This window comes from Mesitornis unicolor, unplaced genomic scaffold (assembly GCF_000695765.1).
Source record: "Mesitornis unicolor isolate BGI_N332 unplaced genomic scaffold, ASM69576v1 scaffold7164, whole genome shotgun sequence".
Classification (NCBI taxonomy): Eukaryota; Metazoa; Chordata; class Aves; order Mesitornithiformes; family Mesitornithidae; genus Mesitornis; species Mesitornis unicolor.
In genome coordinates, this window is record NW_010179314.1 from 13,635 (window position 1) to 25,205 (window position 11,571).

Genomic DNA, 11,571 nt, shown 5'->3' on the forward strand with positions numbered 1-11,571 from the left:
CTTGTATACAACAAGGAGGGCGACTGTCCCCGAAGAGGGCAGGTAAGGCGGTGCATGGCTCGAGACATATAATTAGTAGTCAAGTCCTCACATTACAGACACTTCTGTGGTGGTGGTGGAGTGGTCAGGTTGTCAGGCGCTAAGGGAAGTGGCAGAGGGGGAGCAACAGAGCTCCCGCAGCTATTAATATGGTTCTGGCTTTAAACTCTTGTACAAGCAGCAGGTGAAAATCATCCCAAAGATCTGCAGGGTGTAAAGAGAAGAGAGAAATGCATGGAGAAACAGAATGGATGCAGTGGAGGCAACAGCCTGCAAGCTAACAGCATGGACTCAGACTGGAGTGGCAGCGAGCTCCTGCCTGGGGATAGTGCACTCCAGCTTGCAATAAGCAGCGGGAGAGAGCATAACCTGTGCTAATCCTCATAATTAATAACCAGCAGCTTCTTTGGGGTGTAATTTCGCTACCTGCCAGGATAAAGAGGAAGATGAGGAACTCCCAGAGATAGCTGCATCTGGAAGAAAAGAATATCCTGTGCCCGCCCCTCTAAAATGGGAGTGGGGGACATCCATACCCTACTCCTTTATTCATCACCCTCTCCCAGATAATTTACAGACCCACAGTGCCGTTCCTCAATATGACACAACTGAGGGAGAAAGGCTGGAAGACTTAAAGTAATCCTAATGACCCAGGGCAGGAAACTCCAGACCTGGTCTTCAGCTGCATGGGCACTCATGGCACATCCCCACAAGAGGTCTCTCTCAGGCCACCAAACTGCCTGCCATGGCGGCCACTGCCCTTCCCACAGCCTTGCAGCTGAAGTCTCCCCATTGCCCAAATGGGTGCACTCCTTCACCAGAAGCAAATTCTACAGACCGGCAGAAGAGGCCTTTGCTTTGGAGCCAGCAAAACCTCAGGCCCCCCAAAGTAAATGGCAACTTCTCCTTGCCAGGAAGGGAAGAGACCAAAACATCCCGTTTTTCCATCCCTCAGCTCTAGGGTTCCTTTAACTTCTGCCCAGCGTTCCCCCAAAACTCCACTCAGCCCTTTTACCTGCACACAAGCAATGCTGATCCCCACTGCCCCAATAATTTTCAGATGCTCTTGAATGAAGTTTTCCAGCTTGGTAATGCAACCACTCTGCAGAGTGAAAGGAGGGACATGGAAAATCAGCTTCATTTTAGCCTCTTGTTCACTTCAATCCAATGGTTGCAACCCTTGAAAGCAACACTATAAAAAGCAGTGCCTGGGAGTAATCTCTTCCCCCAGCATCACTGGAAAAGCTACACAGATGATGTAAACTGCATCATGTTTTGTATTGCTCTGGACCGACTGGCTCAGGAATCATCACACAAACCCAAGGCAGCTGCGAGCTAGGCAGGAGAAATGCAGAACAGGCAACATCACACAGAGGGAGCGTGTAATTTTTCTCCGAGATACGTGGAGAAGGTTCCCTTGCTCACTGCGTAGCACATGCTCAGAGAGGGTGTTTACTCCTGTCAGGACAAAAGGCCAAGGAAATGCTGCTGCGTGGATCCAGTACCAAGACCTCTAACATGACAGCAGCCTTTTAAGAGTAAATTCTTTCCACTGCTATTGATGACAGCAATGAGTTTCAGCATGGACCTGGAAAGCCAGGCTCTTGTCTGCCTCTACTTTGCAACTGCATCCTTGGCTGGCAGCGTGACTTCTCTGTGCCTTTTTCAGGCCCAAGTTTTTGTTGTCCTAAAGCAAAAATAAATCAGTAAAAGTGTTCCCTGGTTTGGGTTTTTCTGGTGTTGTTTGGTTTTTCTTGGTTTGTTTTGGTTGTTTTTGTTTGGGTTTTGTTTGTTTGTTTTTGGTTTTTGTTTTGTGACTGCTTTTTGTTTTTAAAATAGATTCCCTTTAAATAATTAAAGTGTTTAATCTACTGAGGCAGGTCTTCCATGGTAACATCAGGGGTATTTATTGTGTAGGCTACAGCAGAGTCCTGAGGATGCTGGGGGCCCTCCTGCCCCAGGAGTTTACAGCAAACACAGACACACACATAGGTGGAGGGAAGGAGCAAGCACGCAGCCCTCCAGGAAGGGATGGCAAAGGTCTCACTTTTCCCATGCCAGCATTAGGTTTTAGAGTCAGCCTCAGCTCCCTGATATGAAGCAGTTACTCCAGTTACCTGATCTGACCCTTTTCTAGGTTCTGCTTCCCCAAAGCCACTAAAATCCTTTCTGAACTCTGACTGAGACCTCATATGACAACATGCAGCATCTGACTGTACATCCAAACCTCCCCTTACAGTTCTTTCTCCTCTAGAGCTAGCCCAATGCATTTGGCACCCTACAGGGCCTCTCTTAATACAGCTGGGCAGCCACTTCTTCTCTTTTCTTCTCTCTTCTGCACTTCCTCACTGGATCCTACCTGGAAGGGCCAAACCTTATGGGAAAGCCTTTTCCCTGAAGAGCAAAACCCAGTCAAGCAGTTGGACATAAGAGGGGCTTTGGTAGATAAGAAAGACTGGACTTCACTGTCTCCCTGTTGATTCTCCAAAGATACACGGTTGGTTTCCTTTTAGCTATTTGAATTGCTTGGCTTAATGGAAGAAGTTATTCATGCTCCTCTTCTGAGTCTTGCTCAAAGCACAGACTGTGAGATGAAACACCTGCTTTGAAGGAGCCACCTCTTCATCCACAGCCCTCCTTAACTGTCAGAGGGAACGGAACAAGGGAAAAGCTCCAGCTGCTGCTCCCCAGGCTCAATGTAGCCAAGGTTCCGGTTACAAGGACTATGCAACCTCATAGAGATCATCACAGTGAACAAGTTAAAGCCAGGTGACAGGACTGGAGGATGCCCAAATAAATGCAAGAACTTTTACCAGCCTTATGCAAACTAGATGAATAAGTGGTCTGAGAGCTACCTGTTTACTTACTTGGCTAGTCTGGGATTCACTTTACTTCCAAATTTACTATCTTAACTCCAGCCTTCTTTACAGCCCAAACTGCAGCCCACTGGAACTGGCCTAATTTGTCTGCTTCAGGTCCTTCTTTCTTCTCCATATCCTGTTTCTTCACGCTCTAGGTCCAATCCCACTGTCTCAAGGGACCAGAGGTGTTTTCCGTTTGCACCTCACTGAGTAATTCCAGCAAGAGGAAGCTGTGTCAAACATATGGCTCACACCCTAGTCCCTTGGCACAACCAACAACCTCTTCCACTTCCCTCTATCACTAGCATACTCTGTAGTAACAAGTATCATTTATTCTTTTTCTTGAAGTCTACATATAAAATAATAGCCTAGATGGCTGACAGCTCAACTAGAGAAATGAATTCTGCTTTCTAAGGACTCCTACTGACTTTGGAGCCTACCAACAGTTTGCAGCATCAACCCAAACATCCTCTCTCCCTGCCCTCCTGCTTTACACACTTTGTGGCAGGTGGCTCTGAAGCCCTTTTGCTCCTTACCTCCTTGTAGATGTTGGAAGGATGGTCTCTTCGGCCACAGTGGTCGGTTATCGTCTTACAGCAGCTGTCTGGGACTTTCCGTCCACTGGCCGCTGAAGACTTGATCCAGAGGCTGTCAGCCCAGTCTGTGTAGTTGTTGCTCCCACAGCACTTGAACTGCGCACACACAGAGCAAAGGTTGAACCTGCAACCACTGCAACCTCCTTCTCACTCCACCTCCCACACCAAGCCCTGAGCTTCACCCTCCTTTGCAGAGAGACTCCAGATATCTCATGGGCTTTTTTTCTTTAGGCTACCATAATTATTAGAGACTTTTGGTGTAAGAATCCCCAAAATAGCCATCAAATATCAGCTTCATCCATTTTTCAGCAGCTATGACTTTTTGTTACTGCTGAGATGAACTATAACCAGAGTACAGCTGCCTCAGCTCTTAACCACCGGACTGGAGAGTGTTAATGGTGATAACAGGGTAAGTCCAATTACCAGTTACTATCGTAAATACACCTGCTAAGGCAGTATGGTATAGTAGGCCCCATGCTTTGAAAGTGCCTGTCCACAAGGGTCCTTTCTGTGGGAAAGACTGTCAGAACTGTGACAGTCCTAACCAGAATCACCCCTGAGCCAGACACAGCTAGCAACAGCAGCAGGAAGGCTCTTCTTTCATTACATCTTGCTCTCTAGGGTACTGGGGAGCTTAATGAAAAATGTCAGCAATTTCACGAGTACTTTGAAGTGGAAAGTAGAAACCGATGTCAGAGTGACTGGGCAGCTCCACATCACTCTGGGAGCAATTCAGATGTTTCCTCAGTGCTACTGGGCATAAAACGCAGAGATCACACCACACAATTCTGCTGGTTGCATGGCCCAGGCCCTGCAGTTCCCCCAGCCTTGTCTTGAACCACAAACAGCAGAACATATACTCAACATACAGAAGAAACACTTTTATGTTGGATGTCAAGAGCCCATGATGCCTTTGTGTGTTTGACTTGAGGCCCTGTAACTGTATTAATTCTCCCTGCCTCTAGAGATGCTTACCTCCTGCTGCAGCTTGTCTACTGCGCTGGTAACACTCTCTTCTCCCTCCTTCCGGTACTTCTGGGTCATGGTGTTCTTCAAATTTTGCTTCAGTTCCATGCTCAGCTGAATGGAACAGATAAATGGGATAAAATCACATCACAAGGCAAACTCACCCCTCAGAAGAACGCAGAGCCCTGCCCACATTTTGTTGCCTTTGCTCCAAGAGAAAAGCAGAGCACCTGGAGGAAACTACAGCTTCCTTCAAGATCTTCCTCCAAGGTTCTACTGGACAGGCTTATTTCCAATTGATTACATTGATCATGGCTCCATTTTAGTAACTGGAAGGAGGTGCTTCAGGACCAAATTTCAGCCTGTGCTACCCATCACCATATGGGTCCTCACTTTGAGCATGTAAGATTGCCTAGACATGCCCACATCAAGAGAGATACCAAACTGTGCCTATTTAAACATGAATATGCCTATGAGACCACGTGCAGCCTTCTCCCTCTGAAGCTTGTGACAAAATACTAAAAACCAAATAATTCTGTCCAAGAGCAGGAAGAAATCAGAGTCCTGGGCATGCTGAACTGAAGCCATGCACTCTGAATAGCTCTTGTATCGGCATCAAAAAGGATGCCACAGGAGGGAATTAAGTGTGCAACTAAAAAAGTATTGCAAGGCCTTTCTTGATAACAGTGATAGAGAGGTGCAGTATGATTTTGGAAGTATGGAATTTCTGAAAGCATCATCATAAACCAGTGGTGTGTTCAGGTGACTGGATTCAAAAATTTATTCCTGTGGAGGCTCTTTTAATCCAGCTGAATTCTTCTCACCTATCCATGTGATAGCCAAAAAGTGCCAAAGAACTGCATCCTTTTTTTGTCATCCTGGAAGTAGTAAATGAGAGGCCAAGCATCTGGTTATGCTGAACTGTACAAAACAGAGTCTACAGATTACTCTCCCTTTGAAACACCATTTTTTCCAACCCCATGTATCAAATGGGGACAACACCTACCTCACAGAGATAAGAGGCTTCATTCACTAATATCTGAAAAGTGCTTTGAGATCCTGGGCTGGGAAGCTCTACAGAAGTGCAAAAGACTTCATGTAATAGAAAGGAAAAAGTTCAGCAACTGGAAGGCATCAGAGGCAAATAAAGAGGAGAGTCCATTAGCAGAATTATTACTTGGGAGAAGAGCAGTTACCTGCAGGCTCACGGGGAAATACTGCAGCATGGAATAGAGATAACAAAAAAACCAGTTTAGACACACACATGCAAGCCTTAGACACCAAAGCAAGGGCTGAAATAAAAAGAATGCTCAGAGCAAGCAGTCTGCAACCAGGACAGAATGGTGATTTGTCAGCCAGAGGGCAAGGGGAAGTGCAGCTATTGATCAGAGATGCTCTAACGTGATCCAAAGCACTTAAGGGTACAGCTCCGAATATTTTGTCCCATATTTCAACCTAAGGATCAGCTCCTCTTCATTCACTGTCACATAAAAACCTCGTGCCTTTGCATGGATGGATAGACAGACCTCGTCCTCTTGCCATACTCGCCAGGACTGATCTTTCCCTGTTGTATGCGCACGCTCATGCCACTGATCCCTGCATGTTTCTTTAGCTCCTCGCAAACCGCTAGTGTCCATCTTAGTGAGGCAAAACACAGAAGGCCCATGAGAAAAAGTAACGGCAAAGAATCCTGACAGTAAGCCAATAAGATGGGATGTCCAGCTGCTTCTCAGCCAGCCACCCGACAACAATCCTAATTTGCCTTTTCCAGTCAATTCCCAGACACAAGAGCAACTTCCCAGGCTGTCTGTGCCTTGATGGCTAAATTCCCTTTGAAAAGAAAGCAATGGCTTAAGCCTCTGCTCTATGCAACTGCACAAAGTGCCAAGCTAGAACTGCAGCTGCTGGGAGCCCGTGCCCTTCAGCTGGGCTGGTTAAGTAAAGCTCTCAAAAACTTCTTGACCTGAAAGGACCTCTCAGCTGGACCACTCATATCTTTGCCAGTTCAAGAGTATGGTAGCTAGCTTGCTGGATACAGCAGGAACTGTTCGTATGCCCTGAATATACTCAGTGGCACTAACGTTGCCTGCACTATGCCTTGAAGGGCATTAGGACAGTTCCTAGATACACACAGCCTCAAAAATTGTCTTCTACACACCCCTGCAGAAAAACAGCACATGAAGGTGAGCCACAGGAAGGAGCTGAGCAGCCAACCTAGAGTAACCACCACCGTTTTGTCATCAACAGGAAATAATCCAAGATCTTCTGTATGGGGAGGGGAGTAAGTATGGACATGTGGAAAGGTGAACCACGATCAGACCCTATGTCCCAAACCTCCAAGCCCAATTCTGGCTAGAGAAATGGGATGACAACCAGCTGTTTTCTCTCCCCAGTTTGATTTTCTAAGGACTAACGTTCACTCACCTGCTGGTAGTAGATATAGGCCAGGATTCCAGCAATGATCTCCAGAAGAAAGATGCACAGCAACAATATGAAGTACTGTAAAATAATTGGAATAGCAGGACATTAGAACAGAATGTAAGGAGATGACAGAAGCCAGCTTTTCATGAGCTGGTAAAATGCATGACTGTCTTCATCAATGCTGTTCTGCAGCAGGCTTCAGAGGCAGGGGCTGGGATTATGACCCCAACAGCGTAAAAAAGGAACAGTTCCACAGGTTAAAAAAAAAATCCGAACCACAGGACAACTGAATACAAGGAGGCAAACATGAGTTTAACTGACAGAGCCAGAGAGATGCAGATAATGAAAAAGGGCAGGCAACTGAGGTAAGATTACTGGACAAAAGAAAGTGGCTGCTGCATAACCTGACAACTACGTTCGATATTACAGAAAACATCTGATTCTGACATCAATTTAAAAAACCTGAAACTTCTGCATGTTTTGCTATTGTAGAGGACATTTCATCAAGTTACTACGGTGCAATATATGTTGTTATAATGATGATTCAGTAAAGCAACAAAGGTTTCACAAAGGATACAGCCGACCACCTGAGCATAAGCACAAATCATAGATTTACATTCCCAGAGACTTCTGTGGGGCTCGCCCACAGGCTGAAGGGCACTACTGAAGCAGATGGATTTTAGCACTGATTCATAGTCAGGACTGTGACTATATATTCTGCTGAACTAGGAACTAGAGGGAAAAGCTCAGTTTCTCAAGACCAAAGCAAGAAGAACTCTTGTAAGACTTAGGGGAGAACACAGCAATTTCTTAAAAGGGCTTAATGGCAATGAAATGGAAAGGGATGTGCCCTTTCCACAAGGAGAATCAAACCAGTAGTACAGTAAACTTGGGAGCATTGTTCCTATACACACACAGGAAGGGAAGCCAGACCTATGAGGAGGAATATGTGCACTAGATTAAAGGTCTGCGCAGGCCTGAAGACAGAGGGTCATGTGACCACTTCCTCATTAGTGTCAAAGAGAGCTTCTCAGGGAGGACCCCTGTCCTGACACACAGCCCCTGCCTTGCTTCTAGTCAGCAATGAACAGTTTCTTTATAGATCCAGGCTGTTCTATGACTGCTACTAAATTCATCTTTCTGTGGGTAAAACTGAAGAGACACCAGTTCCAGCCATAACAAGAACCTCATGCTAAGTCTCTGTAAGAGCTGGCCTCCCCAGGACAGAACAAAGAAAGTATCTCCCATTTGCTGTTTTACCTGAGCGTAAGAAATGGCTGTTCCCAAGGGATGAAGCAGCTCCCTACAAATGTAATCAGACATCAAACTATCTTTACCCAGCACAAAGAAGGACAGTGAAGACCTGGCCACAGCAAGCTGACCGACACAGCACGAATGCCTTTTGTTGCACAAGGGTTACACTCCCATTGCGCATCTTCCTTCGGAGGACACAGACACACTCAGACCTCCTCTTCTGCCCACTGGGATTCAGCAGCTGTGAAGGATGGACAGCTGGGCTTTATCTGCAGACCACGCGTTAATCTGACCACACAATCTCAGGCTTTCACTCCCCAGCTGCTTAACACTGACCATCTCTGCAGATGCCTGTACAAGGTACCCATTCATACCAGGGGAATGAGTCACTCCGCAGAGTGTGGGATAGCTGAAGGCCAGACCCAGCACTCACAGGAGGTTGAAAGTGGGCAAGAAAGGCTTGGCATGCCTTGACACAAAGTCTGACTTTCTTTTGATGAGACCTAGTTATGCCCTAACTGCTCTGACACCATCTCTCTAGGAGGTGGCAGGAGGATGGCAGGATGCTGAGAATGACCACTGAACTGGAAAGTATCACTTATTTTTCCTTGATCTGCGTCATCACATCAGAGGCATTCAGGTAGAACTGCGTTGTGTCACGACAGCCGTCATGGTTTAACCCAGCAAGCAGCTAAACACAACGCAGCCATTTGCTCACTTCACCCTCCAGGGTAGGGTGGGGGAGAAAATTGCAGAGAGGTAGGAGCACTCGTGGGTTGAGATAAAAACAGTTTAATGATTAAAATAAACAAAACTAAAATAATAACACTAATGAATTGTCATAAGAATAGGAACAATGACAATAAAACAATCAAAGTTATACTCAGTACTCACACAGCAGTCACTGCCATGGTCCAGCAAAAACACAATGAGCAACGACAGGGGAGGGGTGAGCCTTAGGAACAGGATAGCGGGCAAGACCCTCCAGGAACAGCAACCATCAAAACAGGAGAGGGAATCCCCAGCAAACTCCTCAGTTTATGAGTGAGATGTTTATGGTGTAGAATATTTTCTGTTTGCCACCATGGTCACCCGTCCTGTCTGCTTGTAAAGAAAAGGCTGGGAGGACAGGCAAAAACTGAAAAAGCAAACTGTCCTTGAATTAATGTAAACATCACCTGGTAACAACCAAAACATCAGTGTGTTATCACACCACTCTCAGCATAATCAAAACAAAAGTCACACTAGCTACTATGAAGTAAAATAACTGTCCCAGCTAAAACTGAAACAACTTGTTTTTACTAAATCTGCCACTGCAGTCCCCTCAGAAACACAGGTCTGCTAAACAGAAAATGGATTCTATGATTCTATCCCAGGAAAACAGCTTGGCTCATTGTGCTGGCTTACAGTGGGTAGAAACAAACATGTAACCAGCAGACCTTAAAAAATTTGATTCACAAGGCCCTTGTACAACCTTGTAAGAGAGATTAGTTCATCTGCCACCCACACATCCAACCTGTCTCTACTGATAAACTGCATCAGCCTCATCGTTCCCTCAAGGCCACTTCTGTGCTGAAACTGGGGAGCAGCAGCTTTCACTCTGTACACACACAGAGCACAGGGCTGCTCTCCTTGCTCTTCATCAGGAATTGAAGGGCTTTCTTACAGAAGTCTGCCCTGGGAGGAGTAGGCCAGCCCCAGCACGGGGCTGCAGGGACAGGTACTACTTGCTCCCCAAGAGGCTGCAAAACAACTCAGAAATGTGACATCACCCAAAGGCCTGTACTAGATACCTGTCTGGACCTGGGAGGACTCTGGACAAAAATTTACTCTTACTCTGGCTCCAACTCGGAGTCAGGGCTCCCTGGTGTCTCCTCACAATCTACAGGGTCCAGATTTCTTCCATCCAGTTTCAAATGTTTGAGTGAAGTGCCAAGCTTTAGTGTGCTTTTTCTGACTAACTCAAAGAAATGGTTTAATCTGCCTACAGTCCAAAATCACTTTCTGGAGAGATCTTTCCACTGCATGAAGAAGAAATATATAGCAAGTGTACTCCAAAATCAGCAATCTCACTTCAGTGGGAGGGCTCGAGACTGAAACGCAGCAGGAACAAAAATAATAACCAATGCATTCCCTTCTCCCTATCCAAGGTCACTAACTAGAAGTGTCAGTGTGAGGGGCCAAGCCTGAAGAAAGCCACCTCCTTTCAGTACATGCAAGGTCTTCTATTTGATGGGTCCTTTCCCGAGACTCCCGCATGCATACTTCTGTGTATGAAAGCACGCATCTCGACTGAAGTACAACACAGCAGTGGTTTGTGTGCTTGTAAACAGCTGGACTGGAGCACCGCACCCAGCCAGGCTGCAGATCCTCTGCCGTGTCTGCTCATGGGGCCAGAGAAACTCCACATCTGCTGCTCAGGCCTCAGCATATCACCTGGCTAAGGTGGGACACAAGGAAGGCAAATACACAACGACATAGCACAGGTGTGAATGATGAGCAGTAAAATACTATGAAAAGCCTTGAAGCGGACCCATAGAACTCGTAGGTAGAAAGGCAGCAAAAAAAATCACAGCTTCCCAAGTTTTCAACAGAAAAAAATAAAACTAAAAAATAGATGTATGTTTTACAAAAGCCCAAAAAGCTGCCAATAATTGATTTTTGAAAGCACCAAGGAGGCACTGGGGAGAGTGGAGAGTGACACTTCGAGTGCTTCTTCCCGCATTTACATGGGCCTTTGGTACAGAGAGAAATTGGGACAAGCTGGCACGGACCCTGGGGCACTGACTGTGAAGCTGTCAGAATTACTGTCTGAGCTCAGAGCTGGCAAAGGCCCCCATCCAGGCTCACCCAGCCCTGGCAAGCACAGCCCTAGCTCTTGTGGGGATTACTCACCGGCAACCAAAGCAGAACACAAGCACGAAGAGACAATAGGCCTGTCTCGACCAGCCACTCTGACAGGATGTGTGGTGCAAGGACACAGAGCGACCTTTTGTTCCCAAGAGACAATTACTAGTTTTCTGTTGCAGAGTAAAAGAAAACCCTACCGGATTTTCATCTGTAGCTTCTGGCTGAGGCAAAAAAGAAAGTAAGTGAAGCAAGGCCAAAACAGACTGCCCTAGACCAGGAGCCTAATGAACAAGCACCAGCAATGCACACACTGTGTCCTCCTCTGCTCTATTCTCCCTTCTTGGCCATATTCTGCCCCTCACAGAGATTACCAGGCCTTCAAAACAGTGGTACAAGCACCAGGCTTGATCATGACTGCTATTTCTGCTCCTCTATCCAAATCAAAGCCGGGAATCGGGACAGTCAGGTGAATGAGGATCTGCAAAGGAAGGAGTTGGTAAAGAGTTGCTAAAATATCCTTTTTTGTTACTGTGAAAGCAAAGAACCACTGATTGTTGTATCACAGAATATTAGGAGCTGGAAGGGAC

At 46.3% G+C, this 11,571-nt stretch overlaps 1 protein-coding gene across 1 annotated transcript; it reads right to left on the reverse strand.

Moving 5' to 3' along the window:
- Positions 1-172: 172 nt before the first annotated feature.
- On the reverse strand, positions 173-6,958 carry CD151 (CD151 molecule (Raph blood group); the record flags this gene model as incomplete). The annotated part of the gene is made up of 5 exons (XM_010182716.1): positions 173-243; positions 1,052-1,138; positions 3,434-3,589; positions 4,469-4,573; positions 6,884-6,958. Coding segments are annotated over 5 exons (483 nt in total), but the record flags the coding sequence as incomplete, so codon positions are not given.
- Between the last annotated feature and the right edge of the window lie 4,613 nt (positions 6,959-11,571).